Source organism: Equus quagga, chromosome 10, assembly GCF_021613505.1.
Source record: "Equus quagga isolate Etosha38 chromosome 10, UCLA_HA_Equagga_1.0, whole genome shotgun sequence".
Classification (NCBI taxonomy): Eukaryota; Metazoa; Chordata; class Mammalia; order Perissodactyla; family Equidae; genus Equus; species Equus quagga.
In genome coordinates, this window is record NC_060276.1 from 31,133,382 (window position 1) to 31,160,518 (window position 27,137).

General features: G+C 37.1%; 1 protein-coding gene across 5 annotated transcripts in view; it reads right to left on the reverse strand.

The window, feature by feature from the left end:
• Positions 1–27,137, reverse strand: part of PLS3 (plastin 3) — a 73,386-nt gene that overhangs the window by 30,727 nt on the left and 15,522 nt on the right. The window contains exons 1-3 of one of the 5 annotated variants that reach the window (XM_046673132.1): positions 16,816–16,963; positions 5,409–5,492; positions 2,779–2,862 (exon numbers count right to left, since the gene is read on the reverse strand). In XM_046673132.1, the coding sequence (XP_046529088.1) occupies positions 2,779–2,851 (73 nt within the window). In that variant the 5' untranslated portion in view covers positions 2,852–2,862; positions 5,409–5,492; positions 16,816–16,963. Of the gene's footprint in view, positions 1–2,778; positions 2,863–5,408; positions 5,493–10,539; positions 10,733–16,815; positions 16,964–27,137 lie in introns of those variants that run through there. The other 4 variants (XM_046673133.1, XM_046673131.1, XM_046673135.1 and 1 more) reach the window with 4 other exon arrangements.

The following is a 27,137-nucleotide window of genomic DNA, read 5'->3' on the forward strand; positions in this document are numbered from 1 at the left end:
GAGAAAAAAGTCAGATATAAGCATTTAGAAGACTAAAGTCAAACTGAAAAGATTTATATTACACGAATTTATCTTTATGCCAGGTAATCATCCAAATGACCCCCAGCTTCCATAACAAGATGAAAGTCTCGAAACGTAGAAGACATTTTCTAGTTGGTAAAATATTTACTTCCTAAGTGTTCTGAAAAGTTTTATTCATTTGTCTTTAGAAAGAACTTATGCAGCATTGCAGCATTTAAATTAAAACAGAAACATTATGAAGTAGGAAAAAATGAGAGCAAAGGCTTCTGCTATCCCAGTGGGAAATACTGGAAACAAATGTTGAGAAAGTTAAAATAATTTAATGAAAATATACTGCTTGGAGCTTAACACTAAGCAGGTGCAGAAAGTGTGTGAAAGGAGAACTTCAAATCCTAATACTCAATTTATTGCTAGTAAAGAGAGTTTCAAAGCACTATTAATTGATTGCACAAAACCTATGATTAGTGATAATTACAGAGATTTTCTCCACACACTATGATTTTGCTGAATTTCTAAAGAGATAATCAAGGCTATTATTGTTAATAGATGGAAAAATCATATAATGATTTCCATATTTTGTCACAATTGAACTGAGACAAAGTAGTCCTCCCTACCCTACCCACCAAAATAAGAAAAAATTGTCCCTGACAGGAAAATAAGTTACAGAGCTTGTTTTTAAAATCTAGTTTCCTTGAATGAAAGAAAAAGGATTTCCATAACACCTTTGACAGTTGCCGGAGGGCTCCATAACCAACAACAACTAAAAACTACAAAGATTTTAAAGGAAAATCAAAAGATTCAGCTGGGTCTTTAAACACTTTTCTAAAAGACAAACTACGCACAAGCCTTATGCTGAAAATACATATAAATTTTATGCGCTACAATGTAAATGGCCAAAACCTGTAGTAATAAATTCCACTATGATGAAAATCTTCATAACAAAGGCCCTTTGAGTCTACAGCTGATAATGACAAAGTCCCAGTAGATGAACAGACTGTATATAATTCCTCGGGATTCAATCAGTTAAATATTTATTGAGAACTTAACATGTGTCATCACTGAGCTAGATACTGAAGGGGGAATACAAAAGAATAATATGCGGAACAGGCATTTGGACTCCAGAATTCCTGTTTACAGCATGTAGAGTAATAAGAGTCTGCATATCTTAGGAATATATGCCTGGTAGGGACTTCAATGAGACATATAGTCCAACCTTCTACCTTTGGGAAACTGCCTACCCTAAACCCCCCAAGACGTATGACTTAAAATAAGACAGCGGTTCTACAATGACCCTTTCTTGCAGTCCAAACTCTAAATGAGCCCTCACTTAGTGCAATTTAACCCCATTTCCTCCATGAAGATAATTGGTCAACCCTCTTTATATCATTAAGCTTTCAAGGAGCAACTCAGCTCTTTTACTGATGAAAGTATTCCAGTTCCATCAGGTAAACAATATTTGAATTAGCTTTAATTTCTAAAAAATATCGCATACAAATATTTCCAAGATGCTGCACGTGAGAACAAGGCCTGTATTCAACAATAAACATTTATTTGAGGAGGTGAGGTCTTGAAGATTAAACAATAGCAACAATAAGTTATGGTCCCTACCCCAAAATTGTATTCATAAGGAAACAAATCAGGCTGCCCCCAACACTGAAAGATGAATGTAAATAAAACAGAAGGTTCAAAAGAAATGCAATCCTAAACACCATGATAAGGCGATTTCTATAAAATAATGATATTTTAAAAATCTTGCAACCAAGAATTCACCTGCTATTTTTTCATAGTCAATCTAATATCAGACTGGGTAGTACCCTTCTTACAGTAAGTGGTATCTATGGTAAATTAATCGACTGCCTTTTTTCATACAGACACACAAAATTGTGTTAGATTTAGGACTATTCGATTTTTTTCTAGTTAGAATTCTGATGGGATTATGAATAGTCACTCTGGCTGTCCCAATACATGCTGTTACTACTAAATGCCTTCAGAGAAAATGTTGATTTTCCACATAGGTCAAAGAGTAGATTCTGATTTAAATAACAAATTATTATGATCTAACTTTATATGCTTTAAACAAGGAGATACCAAATAGTGACACAGTCTACCTCTCTAAGCACATGTTGACTTATACATACATCAATAATCAGTTCTTACCCTGTTTTCTCATTATCTTCTACTGACTTGACCTGAGCACTGAAATTTGGAACGTAAATACTATAAACTGCTTCCAAAGCTACTAAATTCTAAGACATGTTATACGATGTTAAAAGGATAAACCAAATGGCATGCTTTGCCTCTCCATCTTAGCCAGATGCTTTAGTTTAACGTGAGAAGGTAGAACAGTCGCCTTTATCCAAAGGCACAGAATCCATGAAAAAGGCAATAAAGCCAAGGGTTTTAACATTTTCAGGGGTCACACATCCCTTTGAGAGTGTGGTAAAAGCTCCAAATCCTCTCCTCAGAAAATACGATACATTAAATACTATAACGACACAGTTTGTCTAAAAATTTTAGGAGCCACAGCAGCCCCCAGTTAAGGACTGCGACCCTGGACTAAAAACCTCTGACCATAATAGATAGTAGATATAATCAGAACTAATACAGTTTAAAGCATAACTTCTAAAACTTTATCCCACCAATTTAACTATCTTGCCCTAAGGTTCATGATTAACCATTCATTTAAGGTTTTAGAGTAATAATTTTGATTAGGGCTAAAGATTGCTTTACTATAGTTACACTACAAAAATTACTTACCAACTTTTGCAAAGGCCTCTTTGAGCTCATCAAGCTCATCTTTGGAAATCTGAGTGGTAGCCATCTCATCCATTTAAAGAAGATCTAAAGAGAAACCAAAAAGGTTTAAGACTTTCAAAAATTTGGGGGATGAATATATTATAGTCACTCCTGCGAAATTCTCATCTCAGGGATAATTTAAACAGAAATGTAAACTACTAAAACCTCTGAATAGGTTCCCACATTTGTAGCTACAGCCATAATAAAAGAAAGATGAGAAGTCATCTTTTACCAAAAACTATTCAGAAAAAAATATTTCTGAATCTTCCTTCTGAGGCCAACATCTTATATTACGTTCAAAGAGTGTAAGGAAGGGCCAAGGTACGCAACAATGACACGAAAGAGACACATAATAGAAATTCTTGGTGATATGTTTCAAAACTAAAAGTCAAAATTATGTGACCAAAGATTCATGTAAAATAGAACTTTTCCATTAAGCCTTTATCTATCTATCTATCTATCTATCTATCTATCTATCTATCTATCCATCCATCAATCCATCCATCTATCCATCTTACTGGCTATTTCCATTTTTTCTGCCTTATTGAGATATAATTGACATATAATATTGTGAAAGCAAGGTGAACACCGCGATAATTTGATATTCATATATATTGTGAAATGGTTACCACAATAAGGTAAGTGAACATCCATTACCTCACATTGTTACCATTTTTTCCATTAGGCCACATTAAAATCACTCACTGTGAAAACACTGATTTTCAAATAGCATCCTAACACCTATCAGTCACTCCCATTAAAGAAGGAGGCAACGAAAACAAATTCTATTTGGCTTTGATATAGAAATACACACAGTGTGTGCTAATGAACACAGCCTCATGCACAGAACTAATTATATTATTTGAGTTTACACCCTTTGAGATTTGGTCCTATTTTACCTATTTAATCAACAGAGAGGGGTTGGCACACTATGGCCTATGGGCCACAATCTGGACCACCGCTTGTTTTTGTTGGTTTTTACAGATAAACATTTGCGGTCAATTTTGATGATAAGGCACATTAACTTTGAACCCCAATTAAGTGAAATGTTATGCCAGAATAAAAAGAATTCCATTCTTCTCATCAGTAGATCTATATTTCCAAAACAAAGTACTCAATTATTATTATATTTTGAATTTTGTCAGTAAAAATTTGTGGAAATAATATATTTTATCCTTGATATTAAACAATACAACATTCTTGATGTTTTTGCCTCTTGGCGCACAATATTTATGATTTGGACCTTCACAGAGAAATTTTACTGAGCCTTGCAATAAAGAAAAGTGGTCTGTATCACAATGGATGATCCCCAAATATGAACGAACCTATTAACAATTTTGGGACAGAAGGAAATGAAAACGATTGTGTGTTGCCTTTTTTGGCTTTGTTTTCTTCTCTCTTTTGATCTTTTTTTAAGGACTTTACCTTTTAGAATTGTTTTAGGTTCACAGCAAAACTGAGCAGGACGTACAGAGAATTCAGTTCCCATACACCCCCCTGCACTCACACACACATAGGCTCCCCCATTATTAATACCTCCCACCAGAGTGGTACAATTGTTACAGGTGATGAACCTACATTGACCCATCATTATCACCCAAAGGCCAGAGTTCACATTAGGTTCACTCTTGGTGTTGTACATAGCATGGGTTTTGACAAATATATAATGACATACCTCCACCATCAAAGTACCAGACAGAACAGTTTCACTGCCCTAAATGTGTTGCCTTTTCAAAAAAGTATTCTATGTGTTAAATTTCACAAACTATACAAAACACAAATTTGAGATCTTACATTTATCCCTTTTAGACATTTTTATTAAAAGCTAAAAAACTACTCACCAACTCATCATTTTGCCATTCAGACTAATACTCAGTACAGAGAGGCTCTCAAGAGAGAGCTGGGCCACACCTGTCTTTTCACAGTCATAGCTGTCATCTCTAGAACCTATCACAGGCCCAGGCACACAGTAAGGCACTCACTAAAAGAGTACTTTAATAAACTCACCCATTCAACAACTATGTGCCAAGCACTACATTAGATAAATTCATATTCATATTAATTTCCTGAACCCTCACAACAGGCTGATGAGGTAAATAGTCTTACCTCCTTTTGTCTTCCTAGATAACTTAGGTTCAGAGGGACCACAGAACTGGAATTCAAACTCCGGTTTCTCAAATCTCTGAGAAGTTTTAAAATGACCATATGATACTATTAGCTAAGTTTCCACCATAATGCAATACACATTCACAATGACTGGTATTTTAAAAAATTAAATAAAAACAGACTTTTAAAAAACATGAAACATGGCCGGCCCAGTGGCATAGTGGTTAAGTTCACATGCTCCGATTTGGCAGCCCGGCTTCAGAGGTTCGGATCCCACATGGACCTAGCTAGCACTGTTCATCAAGCCATGCTGAGGCGGCATCTCACATAAAACAGAGGAAGACCGGCACAGATGTTAGCTCAGTGACAATCTTCCTCAAGCGAAAAGAGGAAGACTGGCAACAGATGTTAGCTCAGGGCCAATCTTCCTCAACAAAATACAAAAACCATAAAACAAAATTTGCCTGTTCACAAACTTTTCTTACCTATGATTTTAAGATGACACTAAAGACAGACAACTTCTCAGTAGCTAAGTTGAGTAAAAACACCTTTCAGAGGAGTTTCAGGATCTATAAGGTAAAGAAAGATCTTCAGTTAGGTATGAAGTCAGGTATTTTAAATATTAAGAGTAAAAACTGAATTTTCGTAAGTTAAACTGCAACCTAATGGCAGTAATTTTAAAAAGTATTCTATATTTTACCAATATAGTGTTCAACATTTCTGATTACAAAAATACTATATGGGATTTACTCCAATTTTCTTTACGCATATTTTAAGTAATCATGCTTTCAATACGAAATTATTCCCCATGTCCATGAATTATAGCACGTAGAACAATGGCACAGAAAGTCTGAAAGTGAGACCATCTCAGAAAATCCAAAACATGTGGCCTCTCCTTTATCTCTAAAGGTCCTTTCCAGTTTGGGCAGTTGCTGAGTAATAATCTAAAGTATGTGAGTTTAAAAAAAAGGCAATTGATTTTATTCTCATACTACTGTACCATTTCTATACAAGAGAAAATTAGACAGAGATGGCTCTGGACATACCCCCCCACCCCCGGCCTCCAACCCTGCTGACCGGTGGATCTGACTAAATCCTTCTCTCCCGCGTCTCCCTTGTGCAGGCAGCAGGGCTGAGCGGGGTAGAAATCTCTCTCCATCTTCTTCATACCCCTCCTCAACACGCATACACTGCTATCCTCACACAATTTGACCGATATTTTAGGCATCTGTTATGTGCCTAGTTCCTGCCCTCAAGGAATTTACAATCTGGGGAAGTCAACATGTAAATAATTATAATTCGACACAAAGTAAATTAGCGGCTGCAGTAAAAAGTGTAGAAGGGGGAAAGGCTCTGGAGTTTCAGGATTATTGACTCCTCCCCAGGTAGGCCAGGAAAGCAGTACTTTTGCTCTTCCTACAAAATCAGGGAATACTTAGACCTCATAGAAATGATTTCAAGGCACCGGTTTACTTAAATAAAATTAATATAACACAGCATTTAAAAAAACAAGATATACTTTCAACTTTTCTAATTTCTTATCCCTAACTTGTCTTAATAAAACCCTAAAATGACTTCTTTTACACCTGTAACTCAGATTTTTCATCTACAGGAGACATTAAGACGCACGCCTGAATCAGAATACACAGAAGAGCTGGAGCGGGCATATTCCCCCAAAACGACATTTCCAGGCAGCTTTGGTCCAGGACAACAGAATAGTTTAATTTAGGAGTCCCTCAGTTAAATAAACTCAATTTTATTTACCTAAATAATTATTTGAAAGTAAATAAATAAACGTTACCCTGAAGCACCTGAGCCCAAACTGAGAATCACAAAGTCAAATTTGAAAGGCTCACAGTATACGCTTTAGTCGATAAAAATCAAGATTTTTAAATTAGCTATTTAATGCAGATGTTTCCCCATTATAAATGAAAAAAGGTTTGTCCTCAAGACTACTCATAGGCACTTGACGGTATCTTTAAGGAAATCAAACAATTAAGCACTATCTTGGGAGAAAACATCACATTTAAGTAACTTAGGAAAGACGTCCAGATTTTTTTTTTTTTTAAGATTTTATTTTTTCCCTTTTTCTCCCCAAAGCCCCCCGGTACATAGCTGTATATTCTTTGTTGTGGGTCCTTCTAGTTGTGGCATGTGGGACGCTGCCTCAGCGTGGTCTGATGAGCAGTGCCATGTCCGCGCCCAGGATTCGAACCAACGAAACACTGGGCCGCCTGCAGCGGAGCGCGCGAACTTAACCACTCGGCCACGGGGCCAGCCCCAAGACGTCCAGATTTTTAAAAATTAAAATTTTACACACTAACGTTGTGGAAGCTCTATTCCTCTTCAGGGGGCAGTCATTGTACTGTAGGGTCTTTTTCTCTCAAAGCAACTAAAACATTCAGACTGGGGCTTATGAAGCAAAACAGAGGATTTGCCATCATTGCTGCCCTGTAGACACTTCACCCGATCCGGAGCACCTGGAGCAAGCGGCCGTGCCTCACCCAAGGACGTAGTGTGCTGTAATGGGGAGGCTGCGGGGTGGGGGTGTGGAGTCACAAGACAGCAATTAATGTCCAGGCTCTGCTATTTCCTGGCAGTGTGTCCACGAGCAAGTTTATTTAATCTCTCTGAGCCTCAGTTTCTTCATTTGAAAATAGTGATAACACTATGTACCTGCTTCCCCAGGGTCCTCATGAACATTACAGATGGCTTATGTGAGGGCAGACGGTAAATTACGTATACAGTATTATACAACACCCTGAAATCCTTAATGAAAGAAAATGGCGAGTAAAAGAATGCCTAAGTAATTGTGCGAGGCTATATAAATATAAGGCATAGGTTCTACTGAGAAATTTTTAAATGGGATACATGAAAAGTTATCCCCTTTGCCCTATAATCATTGAATACAGAGTATAATAGATGTCCTTCCTATATAAAAATTATAAGCTTTTAGTCGAAGTAATTTAAGAAGGATAGGCCTAAAGAAAACCCGTCAGCCACTTTTTACCCATGACTCAGTTTGGCTCCTTCATAAGGCCAGTTTCTAAACACAACTTGAAGAGCAGCCAGAAGATGTAAAAGAAAGAAATACAAATTTTACTTCAAATGTTTCAGGACCACTTTTAAAAACAGCTGACAGCTTTTCAATATGGTCACATTCTTCCTAATGTGCACATTTTTTTCATGAGCGATGAAAAATAAAAGGTGAAGAGGTAAAACGTAAATATTATTTGCTGAATAAAAGTTTAATTTCTTTTTTTAACTTAATTTCAGAGTACGTGATTGACAGGCAATAAGAAAGTCTGACTTTTGAAATATGTCCTTTTCCCCTGTCTGTCTTCCCACAAAAGTGAATTTTATTTACAGGGGCGGGGGAGGGGAGAGAGAGAGAGAGAGGGAGCGCTGATGTTAAAAAATATATATATATATTTTCCCTCCATTTAAACTTAGCAAATGAAATGCTAATGAAAAATAAAAACTCCCAAGATCTCTGCATTTTTCTGAATTCTCTCATCTGCAAAGCACTTTGCTCCGTCCCAAATTCTGCTTCCTCCGGAGCTCCTGTGCCGCGTCCTCTGTAAAGGGAAAGCAGCAGGAAGAAAGCAAACTCTCTCACTCCCTAAACATCCGAGGCACAGGAAAACAGATTTTCAAATAAGGGAATAAAACAAAAGCAAACAAAACCTTGTTTGTTTGTTTTTTCATAAAAGGATATGGTGTACAACTGGGTCTGAATTCAGGGCGTCACCCATAGAGGAATCGTATGCCTATGAAGTCATCCCTAATTACAGAGTTTGACTAACAATACGGCAATTATGAAACCACTCCACTGGCTCACTTAACTATACTTAAACCCTGAACACAAATCTTTGCTGAGAAAGGTGTAGCTACAATTAACTACCTGAAACTATTACTCAAATTCTGAAAGGAATTTGATGCAGATGAGGAGGGGTGCCTGTTTTCATCCCCTAAAGCAATTCACCTTAGGAATGCAGCTGACTAATCTATTTACTAATCTGTGTCATTCAGTACCATGTGGGTCAGGAGGCAGGGCACACACGTTGGGAAACTCATCCATGGATAATTATAGTATGAACTTCATATTTTTTTCCTGAAATCGAAAGGCAACTAAAACGTAAAAGCAGAGGATATTCACCAAAGACTTTCTCCCAGCCGCTAGCATGCCCGGTAAGTAGAACTGGGAAAGGCTGATTACTTAAATCAGAGATTTGGCAACACGTACTGAAGCTCGTGTCATGCAGAAGAGAGCAACAAAGGGTGGACAAAACATGAAAGAACACATTATTTCACTATAAATTTAAAAAAAGCCATAGTCACTTCTATGTGTGAACAATTCAACAGTGGTCAACAAAAGAGTGTATTTGTCACCTTCCTTGGTCCAAAACAAGCCGTGCTTTGGAACACCCACTCTTCAGGAACCTACCTGGACCAACAGAAACTGCCACCCTGCCTCCTCCCTAGTTAGGTACGTCAACAGCATTAGTCTCCAGGCCAGATGGGTGTGCGCTACTCTGAGCTAAAGCTCACCTACTCTTGCCGTGATTACTCAAACTCCAGTCCCATGACTTTAGAAGATTTCTACTTGAATGTCTACCATATTCACCAACTTACTCATTTACAGTCAAGCCTTAATTGAAGGCTTAGGATGTACCTGGCACTGTGTTGGGTGCTGCAGACATAGAGAACTAGCACCCAAAGTCCTCTTCTCTCGAAGAGCTTACTGTCTACTGGGGGAAACAGATTGAAAAACAAAGACATAATATGAGTGCTCTCATGCTATTACAGTCATATTTACTGAGTGGTGGGCCTCAAGAAAGGTTTTCCAGAGAAGATGATTTTTGAACTTTATCTCAGAACATAAGTAGAATTCCTCTGACTGACATCACTGTAAAGGCATTCTAGGCACAGAGACATAAAGAGAAAATGATATTCTGGAGCTGGGGAAAGGTAGTGTGGTTGGAGCACTGTGCCTAGGGTTTGTGACAAGACACAACTGGAGCAGAAGGTCGGGGTCCAATTTTGAAGGGCTACACTCAAAATCTGGTCTTGACCCTCTGGCCAAGGCAGAAGGAAGGTTAATGAGGAGGACTCCAGTCAGGAAAGTCTAAGTGTCTACAACTGAACTTATTGCCACATTATTTCTCCCCTTTTCAATTCTCTCTCCTGCCAAATCAGGTCTCCTCTTCAATTTCCCCTTTCCTCAGTCTCCAGGGCTTACAGATTTGAGACTGCAGTTTGACCACAAGAAACAAAGGGAGGATGAAGTAAATCACTAAGCACTCTGGATTCTTCTATCATACCCTTCATCACCTCCCGTCTGGCCTATTTCAAAAGCCTTTTAAGCTGATCTATCTACAGTCTTGTCTCCCTTCAATGTAATCTTTACACTGCTAACTTCCTTAAGAGCAGATCTATGATATATTCCATACAAAAGAAAGACCCAGTTTTTAAGCACAACATTCAAGGCCCTACACTTTTCTGTACTGATACCTGCCTATCTTGCCAATGTTACTTCCCACTACATACACTGCACCCTTGAATCACACTTTATAAAGATACCCTAATCCCCAAGCACGCCATATATTTTCCTACCTCCATTCTTTCTCCTCTGTGGTTCTCTCCAGTGGAATGCTCTTCACCCTTCTCCTATCTACTCTTCAAAAGCATCTTTGAGGAAGTCTCTTCAGATTGTCCCCACTTGAGATAAAAGCTCTCTCTTCCCAGTACTCTCACAGAACTGTGTGTTTTCTTTATTACAGCCAGTGCTGGATTCTTTCAGACAGCTCCAATTTTAGATATCTTGCTTTACCGTCACACTATAAGTACCAATTTTTGAATGAGAAAATATAGTCACCACAAGGATAGCATTTAATACTATTATATAAAGGTCTTTGATGGAAGGGACCATATCCCACTCATCTTCATATTCCCAGCCACTATTCACAGTGCCTACAGAGTAGGTAGTAATAATAATAATAATTAAGATAATAACATATCATTGTAAGTTTATATTATACCAGCTAACATTTATGGAGCACTTGTTATTTACATGGACTGTGCTAAATATATACATTATGTAATTTACTTCTCAGAAAATCTCTATGAACCAGGTAATATTGTTATTCCCATTTTACAGAGGAGCAAACAGGTTTAGAAAAGTTGAGTAATTTGCTCAAAGTCACACAGCTAGAGAGTAGAGCCAGGTCTCAATCTTAGGTCCGCCCGACACCAAAGGCAGTATTCTCAACCATTTTGCTATATACTGTGCCTCTTTGAGAATGGCTTATTGAATGAACTTCTTTCCCCAACAAGACCATACACTTATGAGAGTAGAAATACAGCTTACTTATCTCCGTATTGACCACAGAGCTTAGTACGATGCATGGACACAGTGCATTCTCAATAAATATCTTTTGAATCAAATATCGCCCACAATCATTTTGACCATGTGAGTCCCCTTTTAAGAAACTATAATTGCTTATGTCTAAACAGATGACCTAATCTCTGCTTGATATTCCACGTTCTCTAGAGTGGTCCTACTAGTCACATCTAACCAGTTTTACCTTTCAACAACGCTCAAAATTACCTTTTCGATCACAGCCATCCTCCTGAACATGTCCTGCTAATTCCTACATCAGTACCTTTTGTTTTATCCTGCCCCCCCTTCCTCTTTCCTTCTGTCCCACTAAGGGCTCTCTGTATCTACCTCTCACATTTATAATGACCTCCTCTTTATTTTTCTTCTCCCCCATCCAAATTCTACTCTACCTTCAAGGTTCAGCAGAAGCCTCATCCTCTCCCAAACCATGTTTCCCAATGACTCCACTCCCTGTTGATCTTTCTCTTCAACTCCCACAGGATTTAGAATTTTGCCACAAAATTTAGCAATTTAATTATAGACTTTCTCCTATAGTTATATAAGTGCATGTGAGGACAGCCTGGCTGGGACATCCTACTTGCTTCAGTTCAACTGCCTCCTCCACACAGATGGTCACTGGGCACATTTGGTCAAAGAGAATAATCTCCAATAAAAGGGAACCATTCCTATCAACAGCACACAAGTTCTTGTTTAACTACTTGCTCTGCAAATCTTATTTCAAGATAGTTTGTTTCTCAAAAACAAAGTCTAAACTTCATCTTCGTCTCATATACTCCCACAATAATAATCCATTGCTGGATGCTGGGTACAGAGGCATGGCTCAAAAAACGTTCCAACTGACTGCAATGTTTCAAGGGTAGTGATAATTCCCAGCATGCACAATACCCAATGATTACTGAAACTGTGCTAGGGAAGAAACAAGAGTCTAGGGTAGTTAAGTGACTTTGCCCAAGACAGAGCTGTGCAGCAAATGTAAAAGTAAAAAAGCGTGTGTGAGAGAGGTAATAACTACTCTTACCATAAAAACAAAAGCAAAGAGGCTATACATCACTTTGTGGAAAGAAGGCCCATGCCTATTACACCCTATGGAAAGTAATTTACAAGCTCCTAACACATGTGACCATGATATTGAGAATGAACTGTTGCCAGAAAATGTAGATAGTGACCCCTCTAGCTAATACTAACTTGTTTTCGTTACTTAATGGATAAGGGATTCATTTAATCCTTGAACTGAAATCACCAAAACTGTAATTGTGTAAAACATACTGAATACAGGCAAGAGGTTTAGTAAAGACTATATATTTTAGAGTTCTAAAAGGTCTTTCTTCACAACATTGGTGTTAAATGGGTACTGACAATAAAACAGGTCATATTTTTTAAAAATAGGGACACAAATGCTCACTTCTTTTTTTTTTTTCCTGAGGAAGATTAGTCCTGAGCTAACTGCTGCCAATCCTCCTCTTTTCACCGAGGGAGACTGGCCCTGAGCTCACATCCGTGCCCATCTTCCTCTACTTTCTATGTGGGATGCCTACCACAGCATGGCTTGCCAAGCGGTGCCATGTCCGCACCGGGATCCGAACCGGTGAACCCCGGGTCACTGAAGTGGAATGTGTGCACTTAACTGCCGTGCTGCTGGGCGGGCCCCTCACCTTCTCTTGTGGCAAATTCATTCCTGAATGACATGCTTCTGCTTCACTGTATTTAATATTGCTTAATTTCTGCCTCTTAAATGTGAAGTACTGTGAACAGCCACTCCAGTTGTATCAGTGCTAATAAGTTAATATAAACATAACCAAACACTCAAGTATCTATGTGACTTACTTTTTATTTTAGGATTTTTTTCATGCATAAGTCATCACTATGGTACCCATAGTATTTTAGCGATTACAACTGATTTTTCTCAAGGAGCAAGCAGCCTGGAGTTTTGTTTGCTTCCTTTGAGAAAATTTTAACAGAATCTCAGTAAAGGAGTAATTTTAATAGCTTAAGAGGTTATATGCATCTTTCTCGATTTAATGATTTCTTGCTCTGAAAGTCAAAACAAGTGAGTCACACCCTAAATGTCCTCACACCTGTCACAGGTGCCTAGTCCTAAAAGTTTAGGAAAGGTTAAAGCAGAAGGTAAAGGGGTCAAGGATTTTACTGTTCGTGATTCTCGCACCTCAGCATTATTAAAAATTGCTTGTTATAGTCAATGCAGAGAGCAAACTTCTATGAAAGCAATAGTTGACATGTACAGCATACTTTTCAGGCCTACATCTCCTGATAATTCTACTTGATGTTTCAGCCGCAAATTGGTAAAACTAAAGAGGACATCACTAGATAACCCGGAATGAAACCGACAGTATTTTCCCATGAGGCAGTGTTACATATGCTGTTAGGTTATACAGTATTCGGGACTAGAGAATAAAGCAACTGGCTGAGGGAACGGAAATCTGGATATATTTAGCAACTATGCTTCTACAATCCATTTAGATTAAAATAATCTGAACACAAAACCATTTCATTTCAGGTAACATAGTATACCATTTCAGGGACATTTGTGAAGTGACCTGAAAAATCTTACCTACTGAAAAATATGTTTCAAATTCCAAATCGACGGAGAAACGAACTTTGGAAGGCTCTATCAGTGACTGAAGGCTAACTCTACCTTTTACCCAACTCCAAGTAGCTGCCTACCTATAATTGCAATTTTGCCTTGGATATACCCAAAAACTTTAAGAAGACAAACATTAGTTACTGTTTAATATGAAAAAGGGATTGCTATCTCCCGCATGTATGCTGCTCCAACAATGCCTACAGACGCAGGAGAGTGGCAGGAAGGTTTGAAAAGAGCAGGGGAGCAGAGACTGCTGTTGTTTGCAAAGTCACGCGTGGGGGACTGCACAGTTAAACTAAGCTCTCTTAGCCCTCTTCCTACTTCTCTAACAACAACGACTAATTACGCCATCTTCAATTTCGTTTGTATTGTTTTAAAGGAGATGCACTATAGAGTCCTAGCTGCTAACCCCAAACTCCCTTTCAGTGCCTGATGACCAACCTCTCCTCTATCTCCTCTACTAGTCTGTGAGCTCCTTGAAAGCAGGGTTGGGATCTTACTTGACCTTGTATCTCGGCTCACAGTGAACACCCACCAAATGTTTGCTGAATAAATAAACTCTGATGGAGGTAAGTAGGGAAAGTGAACAGACTTAAACACAATGCAGGCTAAACAGCCGTCTCATGCGGTTTTAAAAATGCATGCTCTGTAGAGAAAGCTGGGAACAAAACAGTCAAGACATATTAATGTTCCCACATTCCTCACATGCAATTGGCCTGTTAGCGTGCTTTAACTATCTACTCTTGTTTAATACTTCAAGATACGAAAAAACTCTTCAAGATGTTTGCAACCAGTCCTTTGAATTTAACTGAAAGTCAAACAGAAAGGTTTTTTTTCAGAAACAGCTTTTCCTCGCAACGATTTTGGCAATCAAGCAGCACATTTCACCTGTATAATAATACACATTATGCACAAATCATGTTTTGACAAATCTGCAATTTATAGATAAAAGTAATGTTTAGAAATAAATGTAAATGGCCCCAAACTAAAGCTCTAAATTTTTATAATGAAACTTTTCAATATATACAAAAGTAAGAGGAAATAGTACAACAAATGCACATAAACCCATCATCCAGACTCTACATTTGCTAGGATTTTCCCATAAGTGCTTCGTCTCTTCTCCCTTCTTGTCCTCCCTCTCCTTTCCCCTCCCTCCCTGTTCTCTCTGTCTCCTGAATTATTTTAAAGCAAACCCGTGATTTCACCCTACATAGCTATTAAGAAATGAGTTCATTTTCTGGAAATATCTCTATTCTATTCTAGAATCTAGCACTAGCTAGATTCTAATTGATCTTTTTTTTTAAGTACCAATATCTATGAGTCACCTAAACCCCAAAGGGTGCCCAATCCTGTGTCATTTCCTGGAAGACTATCAAATATCTCCATTTTAAGTAAAAGTTTCCTTTCCTCTTTTGGTCTTGATAAAAAAAGATAAGATCTTAAAGCAATGGCTATTTAAAAATAAGTTAATAACTTTTCCAATAATAGAAACATTCAATTCAATTCAGTCAGATTGAAGACATTCTTTAAATTCTTGTCAGACAAGCGTTTTGTAGATATTTAATGTACGTCTTACTCATGTTCTAAAAGCCCCTTTTCCCGCAATGAAGAATACTACAGCAAACCCAAAGACAACAAAATGACACCTCTCCTTCCCCCATCTTCACAAAGCTAAGGTTTACAACTCCTTAGATTGAAACAGGGTGTTCTCCTTTTAAAAAGTCTAATCTTTTCCATACTTCCTAAGTAAACTTTGACACTTTCCAAAAATGTCTGAATAACTCTTGAAAAAATAAATCTGCTGCTAATAAAATTAAAGAATGAATTAATAAACCTTCACACACATTCTCCTTTCCTATGAAAATTAACATCGAAGCCAAGGGCAATCTTCAGGTGTATATACATACATCACAAGGCAAGATCAGACTAGTTAACGTGCTTCAACTCAAAACAAGATATTACGACGTACAACTCAAAATCACCAGAGAGACAATTGCAGCTTAGACTTGGAGCTCAGCGCAAAGCTTACCTGTTAGTCTCTGAAAGTGCCTCGGCAGTGTTATATACCCTGCTTATATGTGCTCAGATATAGTACCTGTTAATTGAGAAAACTAGATTCTTTTGTTTTATACTTCACTTGTTTTACTTCATATGAGTGTACTAAGTACAACCAAGCTGAGAGGTTACCTTCATGTCAGAGTCAGGATTTACATAACTAGCTATATTGGAACAAGGAAAAATAAAACTTATATGATCGCCAAGTGATGGCAAACCCTGGTGAGTTTGTGAGCAGTGTAAATCACTATCATGATCACGTTATATCAACTCTACCAAACTTTCTTCACCAATGATTTGCATGTATCTTGTAAAGTATAAACAAACTCTAGACAACTGTGTCACAAGTCATTCTGTAAGAGTAGAATACCAATCTAATCATGACATGTTCTCTCATGACAGCTACCTCAACTTCTATCTCACAGAATTTTGAAAAACAATTTAACAGGGATCAAAGGCATTCAAAATCCCACCTCCCCCTTACCCAAGACATAAAGTAATAGTTTCTATCATTTAAACCATTTCTAACTTGATAGGTACGGCCATATGATTACAATTTCAAAACCAATTTTAAAAAAGTACAAAGTCCCTAAAATAGTCCCCAAATAAAGAAAAGACAGAATATATAGAGAACAGATTAGCATCTAAACTTCAAACATTTCTCTTAAGACAAACTGGATTCTATATGAATAAATAAGATTTAGGAAGTGTCTCCAAATGTTTAACTACCCAAACACATAATAAGAATTTCAAGATTTTCAAAGTAAATTTCTGCTTAAATATTCAGTAATCTAAAAGTTTGAGCCTAATAAAATAATATTAAAATAGTTACCCTTCTGTGAGACGAGAGCAAACCTGTTTCTTTCTCGAAGCACTAATAGAAGGAATCTCCCACGCCCAGAACGCCAATCTGGAAACCCAACATTCTTCTTACAATCGCAACTTGAGAGAGCAAGTCATAACACTTCCTGCTAGAAAAAGAGAACACCCTGACAAAAGAATGATACAATACTTACGAATCCCCTTCCTGTCAGCCTCACAGTATTAACGCCAAGTATTAATAAATTCTAATTTCACAATATTAGAGGCAAGTTAATTTTTTCATTCTAGCTCCACTGAAATCATGCAAGAACACAAGGGAGTTTAAAGTTGGTTCAGGTCAAATAGCTACAACCCACATACCTATTTAGAATTTGAACGTTAGCCAAGTAACCTGCTTATTTTAGAACACATGGAACCAGCTTCTCCCCAGCGCCCAAATCACTTGTTCATAGTAGACTACATTACTCAGAAAGGCTAATTAACTGTCTCGGACCACTTATGTTCTCTATTCTTCATTTCGATCCATACTTATTCATGCCTTCATACAACATTTACACTCCATATGCGAGGTATTGTAGCATTTATTGTATCTACATCCTGTTTTTGGTTGAACAGGTAAGCTATTAAGTGTAGGAACTATATTTTCTACTGGCACAGTGTATAGGAAGTAAGCCAATACTTGCTGAACTGAATTTTCCATCAAGAGGCAGTACTGCAGAGTAGTTAAGAGCTCTGGAGCCAGATTGGGTTCAAACCCTGTCGCCACAATCTTTTAGCTGCATGTGTCCCTGGGCAAGTTGCTTAAGTTCCTGTGCCTCTGTTTTCTCATCCAGAGATAATAATAACTACTTCATAAATTGTTGTGATGCTTAAATGATTTAACGTGTAGTGAAAATTTAGATCATAGCCTGGCACATGGTAAGCATTAGATATGTGAGAACTGCTATTCTTCTTATTAAAATTTGCTTTTTAACTGGTGTAGCAACTCTAATCAGCTAATTGCTAAATTAAGCAACTGGTTAGTTGTGCGCGCCCTTTATGGGAGAGAACAGAAAATCAACAGGAGTACTGTGCTAGTCTCAGGAGGCGATTTCTAAGACCGACACACGGCAAGCCAATCATCTGAAAGGAAATGGAGCACAATGGGAGCGTCAGGGTCTTAGGAGTCTGCCAGACTGGAATTGAAGTCTGTGTGACCTTGAAGAAATTCCTTAGCTTCTCTGAGCCCTAGGTTCATATTTATAAAAGTGAAGCTAATTCCACACACTTCACAGGGTTGCTATGATGATTAAATGAGCCGATATAAGTACATAAGAGCATCTGTCCCCAGCGAGGTGTTCAGTAAGTGGCGGAAATTATTATAATCTGTCTGGGATATAACACACCTAATACGATCTGCTCTGTCTACCTAATAAGAACGAAAGTGAGATAATAGACACTCCAGTCCTTTATAAATAATATAAAACAAACAAAATGAAGCACTTTATGATAACATAGTGAAATCTCAAAGTAAGGAGGCAACTCACACTGCCCTCATTTGTAAAAAGATTTGGGACAGTCCATGATATGAGGCAGAGTGTTCTCCTGTCCTCATCACTAACCACCTTAGCAGACACTGGATTACATTTTGTCTCCTTAATGGAAGCACTTTATTTCATCAACAACAAAAACTTCATGAAATATCAAAAGACAACACAATTCAGAACAGAAGGAATATAGCAGCAGGAGCCAGAGGATGTGTTTTTCCATCTGTTTTCATCGCTGACTCACTATGTGAAGCCTCTTCAACTTTCCCAGGTCCCAATTTCGCCATTTGTAAAATAAGCATAGCATCATCTGCCTGTGACTGTCAGGGAATACATGAGATAGGAAGCAACGCTCACGCACTCTGAGCGAACTGGATACACATGTATGTATTATCATGCATTTTACAGACAGAGAAAATTGGGGCACAGAAAATTGCCTCAGGTAAGAAGACAGGATCATTGTTAGAGCAGAAATACTGCGTTTTCCCAGCCCTACCTTTTCTTCAGCCATACTTGTCACTGCAGACCGCTTAGATGGGTCTGTCCCAAGTGCTATTAACTTCTTTAATGATAATGCTAACTAAAAATGGCTTCCTTAACTTTCCAGTTCCTGGTCATCTGAAATGTACATGCTTTCCAGCTTTCTGAACTCTAAAGCTAATCTTTGATCAGAGTGAAATCTGTCAAGACCATGTTGCTGATTTTAAGGTCTGTTCACCATAACAGAATAGAATTTATTTAAACTGGAAAACATTGTGGCGAAAAGTTCAAGAAATGGATACTCCCTTCAAAAATGCACATCTTCTATTTAGTAAACACTAAGACTTTTCCTAAAAGACTGTTCTATCACATCAGTAGTTCAACCAGTTTTAGTCTGGGGCCCGTTTTGTAACCTTCTAAATGTCTCACTCATCATCTGAGGTCTATGTGGATGTGTGGGGCTGGGTCGGGGGGAGAGGAGGAGTGTGTTTGTATATGTGCATGTGTGTGTCTGTCTGTGTGAACAGAATCTCTGTTTTTACCACGGGTAATGAAAATTGGTTTGGGAATAGAAAATGGTGGCAAATGTTGTGTAATAGGTTTCATATTTTTAGAAGCAGGTCACAGAATGAAAACAACTTTTACATTGCATTCCAAATTCACCAGGATGAATGCTGAGGAAAGCCAATGGAAACCAAACTATGTTTTATCTGCACACGTAAAGCTCTCAAGTTCTCTCTCTCTCAGATGTTACGAACAAAGCCACAAAGTTAAAAGTTCACACAGATGCACCTGTGGACACACACACATACCTCAGGCGGAAAGGAAGGAAAGAGGCACGCCCAAAGTCACATAAGAGTTTCATCGATGGATCAGTGTAACATGCAGTTAGAACGCTAGGCCTAGGCATAGTATTTTTAGTCTCTTCGAACTTTCATTCAGACGTCATGCTCTCCACCACACCCAGTACTAGGTATATTCTATGTGTGACATATACACTTGAAGCCTCTCCCACAGTGCTTAATGACACACCTCAATAACACTGATCTATTGTCCTTTAATGAAACAGGATTTTACCCATCTTCATGACTTATAAAGCAAACAAATAATACCCACAGCAAGTGAAGCATTGAAGTGAAAGGATCTAACATAAAACAGGAGCCAAATTAACATGCAGGAAATTGCTACTGTAATTTTTGACTATATTGGAAAGTTTAGGAAATTTATATTAGGAGTAGTATTAGGTACACAAACTTCTTGTTGCATGGATGTGTCAAGTTTTAACAATAAAATATACCTGGTTCATGTAATCATTTTTTTCATATTTGAGAAGAAAATAAGCCACAAGAATATTTTAATTTCAATATTCCAAGGGATGTCTTCACAATAGTAAATATTTATTAGCTCTGTCTTATTATACATTAAATGATATACTTTGTCCTAACACACTATAACAAAAGGTTGAAATAAATAGAAGGTAGTTTTAAGTCCTCCAAAAATTATCAACTGAACTACACACAGGGCAAGAAACTGATTTAAAAGACATCTATGGTGACCATAGCTAACAATACTAAATTGTATATTTGAAAGTTGCTAAGGGAGTAGATCTTACAAGTTCTCATCACAAGAAAAAAGACTGTAACCATGTGAGGTGGTGGATGTTACCCAGACTTATTGTGGTGATCGTGTCACAATATACACACATATCAAATCATCATGCTGTACACCTGAAACTAGCCTAATGCTGTATGTCAATTACATCTCAATGAAACTGGGAAAAAGAGACATCTATGTTCTGTTCATAGCTAATAAAATCATACAAAGGAATAACTCATATGCTCTACACCTTTCTATCCTGAGGGTGTCTCATTCAAAAAAAGATGGATAGGAAAGGAAAGAGGAAAGAAAAAGAGACAGGAGAGGAAAAAGGAAAGAAGAGGAAACAACAAGAAAAAACCCAAGTAATTCATCAGTTCCTAAATTTTTGGCCTCAGGACCTGAAGACCCAAAATTGCTTCTTGATCTGCGGGTTAGATCCATCAATGCATTTATCATGTTAGAAATTACAACTGGGAAATTTTTAAGGTATTTATCTATTTAAAGACAACAATAAACCCATTACATGTTAACTTAAATAACGTTTTTAAATGAAAAATCACTATATTTTCAAAAAATTAGTGAGAAGAGTATACTGTTCACATTTTTTAATTGCTTTATTGTTTAACTTAATACAACGACAGCTAGATTTTCATTAATACAACGATTGCTGGATTTTCATATCTGCTTCTGCATTCAATCTGTCGTAATATGTCATTTTGGCTCAAGTATGTGAAAAAAATATGGTCTCTCACAGATACATTGTTAAAAGAAGGACTTTAAGAACTTTTTCAGATACTTAGGAATATTCCTCTTTATAATACTATACTAAAACTTGAGAAGTGGTAGTTTCTTAAAACGTTAGTTGTGGCATGGAATCTGATACCATATAAATGAATTTTTCATACTCTGTTACATTAAAATACATTGGTCTACCTTACACTTTAAATGCTTAATTTTTTATCCATGCTTGATGCTGTAACATCATGCACTGGTCATTTGGAACAATATTGTTTGACTAATGCAAATCTTCCAAATGTTGTCACACTTTATTTTACAATATCTAACAAGTCACTTTCATTAAAAACACCACCAATCTCATTAGAAAAGTCTAAGTATTGACACTTGGTAGCCGATACAAGTTTTCAAAAATTTGAATTTTTCCTTGAAAGCTCTGATTTTATCATTGGTAACAAATACTCTCAGTTACTTTCCTTGCAGTGACAGGCACATTTAGTTCATTTTTTTTTTTTTTTTTTTTAAAGATTTTATTTTTTCCTTTTTCTCCCCAAAGCCCCCCGGTACATAGTTGTGTATTCTTCGTTGTGGGTTCCTCTAGTTGTAGCATGTGGGACGCTGCCTCAGCGTGGTCTGACGAGCAGTGCCATGTCCGCGCCCAGGATTCGAACCGACGAAACACTGGGCCGCCTGCAGCGGAGCGTGCGAACTTAACCACTCGGCCACGGGGCCAGCCCCGCATTTAGTTCATTTTTGATAAAATATCTGCCAAATACTCAGATCTGAATAATCAGCTAATATGTCATTCGATCTTTCAAGTAATAACAGTTTTCTATTTTATTTATTTATTTATTTATTTATTTTTTGAGGAAGCTTGGCCCTGAGCTAACTGCTGCCAATCCTCCTCTTTTTGCTGAGGAAGACTGGCCCTGAGCTAACATCCGTGCCCATCTTCCTCTACTTTGTATGTGGGACGCCTACCACAGCATGGTGTGCCAAGTGGTGCCATGTCCACACCCGGGGCCCGCACCAGTGAATCCTGGGCCGAGGAAGCAGAACGTGTGAACTTAACCACTGCACCACTGGGCTGGCCCCACGGTTTTCTATTTTTAAAAATGTAGGTAGTTTAGCTGGCAACTCAAACAACTGCACAAGTGCTTTTCCTCAAGACAACTACTGTGCATCCATAAGCAGGAGAAATGCTTTATGTGTGCTCCCCATCTCATCATATGGAATATTAAAAAGATGTATACCTGAGAGTTGAGACTTAATAAAATTAATTTTTCCTGCTTCATCAAGGACATTTCTAAATGAAATGCATGCTGTAGGTCTTCTTCCAATGGTGAGGAAACCGTTCAATACCATCTATTTCCAATGGTGTTGAATACGATGACTCGTAATACAGTGTGGTGCCACTGCCTTGCTTCTTGCTAAGGCACCAGCAGTGTTACCCACCATTGCTTTTGCACCACCAGTGCAAATGTCAACACAGTGAAAAGCAAACAACATCTCAGTGTTATTATGCAAGTAATTTTGGTCCCCAAGGGACCATATGCCACATTTTTTTTTGAGAACTGGTGCTTTATTTAGTAATATTTGTGATGGATTCATCTGATTTTAAAGAGACAAAAAAATAAGGTCTGAAAGTTTTAACAAGAAATTTCAAAACTGAGAACACATTCCAGAATTGCATATATAGGTTTTAATGTGAGTTCTGTGGCTGTTGCCTTGTGAAAAGAAAAATTAATTTATTAATATCAATTCTGAGGGGACCAATCTACAGCTTATCTACTCCAAAGCACATTTTTCAGAATCAGGTTCAGGTCCATAACACATAAATTTCTCATGATAGTGTAGCTTAGAAACTTTTAATAAATTTCTTTAGAAGATTAAGAAAGACAATATATTTATTATGAAACTACTTAAAAATAGCCAGCTCATGTATAGCAAATCAGATTTTTCTTCTGATAAACAGTAAAAATTTCCTTCTCTGAGATAAACTGGAACAGAAAGGGTTTAAAAGTTAAACTCTGCATGAAATGCAGACATTATAACTATTTTAAAATATTAAAAACTAAGTGCACTATAGTATTTATGGGTAAAATAATATATGGGTTATTTTAAAGCAAATCCCAAAGAACAAATAAAAAAGAAGGGAGAGAAAAGATGAAACAAGAATATCAAATATTGATAATTGTTGAAGCTGGGGGTTCATTATGCTATTTTGCTTTGTATGTTTGTAAATTTCCGTAAAAATAAGTTTTAAAAAATTCCATGTGCTTATAAGAATTTGGAATTTTGGAAAGCAAAAATAAAACTCCTGGCTCGTATTCATTCACTAGACAAATACTGAATGGCCACCCACTCTGTAGAAGGCACTGTATTAGATGGCATCTGGAAAATAAAGATTTATGAAACATGCCTTTCACACCCAAAGGGCTCAGAGTGTCTGTGTCCATCTATGTAATTAATTCCCTAACATGGGTATAATGCCTCCACTATGACCACTTTAAGTGGCACTTATGCTATTACAAAGCACAACCTGGGCCAACTGAATTGCAAATCATTATAATGCAATTTTAAGAAAAAAGAAAGAAAAATTCGCATGAAAAGAAAATTTAAAAAGGAAATAAAAAAATAAGAAATGAGACTCTCTTTGGTTTTCCTCTATAAAAGGAAACGAACAAGAGATGTGTGCAAATATGGGCATGACCACATCATTTTTCCACCACAACCCATCATCTTATTTCACTTCAGGACAGGAACCATCATGTCATCTCCTTTGAGTCAGCTCTTGTACTACTCACATAGGCAAAAATAACTGAGTAATACATTCATTTTCCATGGTGAACATTACATGTAGTAAGTATTCTATAATGCTTCAAATGACAGAAGACAACGTTTACAAATGCCACACTTGAACATTAATTTCCAGGGCTACTAGGTCCTTTCACCACCCTCCTCCACACAAATTAAGCCCGTCCCAAAGAATAAATCCACAAGTTAAGCTATTAACATTCCCTGGTTATTCAAGGGGTTCAATTATAACACTGATAAATGAAAAATAAAAGTGAGAATCAAAAAATCAAATATTTATCAGCTTCTAGTTTATTGCCATATCTTCCAAATAAAATGTCAATTTCTCCCTATTCAAACTTCAAATAAAATGTGCATGAGTTCTCAAAACTCATTCAATGAAGGTCTTTAAAAACTGAGTGATAGCTCTAGTGTTTTAATATTTAATATTCATTAAGCTCTATGAGGGCAGTGATTTGTCTGCTTCATTCACTAATCTGTCTCAAGCATCCAGAACAGCGCCTGGCACACAGTAGACACTCACTAAGTTGTCTCTTAAATTAATCTGTGATAACGACATTGCATCCTAAAGGAATTAAACTCACTGTCATTTGCTGTAGTGGTTTATTACATAATCAAGAACCAACTTTTAGCACTTTTAACGCAACTCAAATAAACAAACATAAAAGGCATCTACATTGGGTAACTCTACAAAATAGGATGATTGCTGAGAACTAATCTGGCCAAACAAACGGCAGGTTATATCTTTCTAGTTACATCGAATCCATGATCATATTGGTAATTGAAATGATGTTTTTAATTCTCCACTTTTAGAAAATAAAGGCATTTCAGACAAAAGAAGTGGAGTGGAAAATATAAACAACTCTGAATTTTATTGAGTTTTCCCTGATACTTGCCACACAAAAAAAGAAAGAAAAATCTCACTTAGCTGTCAAGATATCACTTCTCTAGCTTTCTAAACTTTAAAACGACTACTTTTTGACCTCACAAGGAATAATGAAACCTTCAAAAGAAAGAGCCGCCTTAGCATTTCCTGCCGGCCTGCCCTAGCCCAAGATTAACCTTGTCAGTTTTTAGGAAGACATAAAACCCCTTTAAATGACTAATTCAGATGAAGTGGTAACACGAAGCCATAGTTTATAAGACGCTGGTTTCTACTTGTTACCAGATGTTGCCATCACTTCAAAGTGTTAAATGCATTGATGAAGAGGTTCAGAAATATTTGCATGTGAAATATTTTCTGACTTCCGCTATTACTGTGGAGACATGCTCCCCGAGAAAAACTGTTGCCTCATTCTCTAATAAAACGTCCTTAAGATTGCCAACATTCACTTCAAGAATCACCAAGCACTCTACGTCAGTCTAACTCTTCCATGTAATTCTTGAGCAAGCACATATATACACTTTCAAAACACAACACAAATTAATTCCATTTCATTGGGAGTCTGTCATGGACAGCCTGCTTAAAGGTCTAGCTGAAAAATCCAAATTTGCATATGTGTAACTTCTGGAATTGCTTTTTTAGACAAGTAAAGAGTCACCAGTTCTACACAGTTTAGGATTCCTTTACCAGTAATAGTCCAACAAATGCACTGTGTTATCTGCTGCTACCCATTCTTCTCTGGTTATGTTTATTTCTTTGGCTATGTTGACATTAAGGTTTTATTAGCTTAATTAAAAAATATTTTTTTAATCTCCAGAGAGAGTTTAATTCAACAACAATGGTTGCTATTTTCTACACATAATGGTCATTGTTAAGTTTGGCCCAATGCAGAATCCTGAACACAATGTCGATTTATCCTTAAGATTGGCTGCAAAAATACCATGGTCTCATAAAGTGTTATATGCCCTTACCATTCAAATGTATGGGAGATGCTCCATAAATTTTATTAATTTAATTTTGCTGAGATGCCTCAATTCTATTTCTTTGAAAACGGAGTTGAATTCATAAATATAACGCTAGGCTGGCTCAGATTTCTAAAGAGTGAATTGTAACTGACCAGTGTTGCTTGCTCAGTGTTTTATTTGGCAGTCTGTTACCTGGTACAGCTAAAAAGGTCTCATTATAATTAATTCTGCCACAAATCAAATGACTTTTGTGGCTTTCACTTGCTAAAAATCATAGTTAGCAAAAAGTCATCCACACAAGAGTAATTTCTTCCCTCTCCCAGTTTATTTCTCCCCCGGTGCTATATATATTACCTCAGAAACTGGCTAACGCCATTAGCAGGGTTCTTTTGATGTTGTCGACTGTCTTAGGCTCACTGGCTCTGAGAATTCACTGCTTTAGAGAAGGAGCTTTTAAAAGGCTCTCATTAGACCACATAAATATAAAAAATGCAGATAATTTACATGTGAAGAAAGAAACTGGAATATCTGTTTCTGATGAGTGCCATTATATTGCATTCTTCCTTAAATTACACTTTTTTCAATTACAGCAAAAGATATGCTGCAGCTGTGACCATCACCTAAACAAAGTTAGGGGTACGTGGAGAAGAACCAAATTGCTGATATTAGTGGTAGTAAATTTCTCTTTAATGATGATACTAAAATTATGAGCCCTATGCTTTAACTCAGGTAAGTTTTCATTGGTAAAGCTGCTAACTGTATTTAAGGTAGTATAATTGGACTGTGATTTTCAAATTCCTTTTTTCTAAGTCTAACAATTTAATACCGTATTCATAATGTTCTAGGCTACCAGTGATAATATTTTACTAAAACAATAAAAGCCAATTTAGGATATAAACAGGATGGGAAAGAGAGCCAGAAGGTTTTTTTGTGCCTCCACCCTGAATCATTAAACAGAAACAAGGGTGCAAAAGCTTTATCTTGAGAAAGCAAGACAGAAATGAAAGCATGATCTCTTTCACTTTTACTTCACCTAAAAGCAACAAGGTGACGTTTTTCTCTTGAGTTCTTCAGCTCTAATCAGTTTAACAGTCCCCTTCTTTTTTTTCATACCTAATAGTAAGTTTCCAAGTTTCCTTTTTAAATTAAGAGGTTTACCAGATTCTTTGTAATTTTTAAGATTCTATTTTGCAGACTCAAAGATCAAAGTATGAGAATGCACAAAAGTTTTCATTTAAAATCTTTAGATTTACTACTCATGAATAACAAACGCATTCCAAACTACAATACCCTAAATCCCAATGCTGTAGTGGCATACTCTATTTTG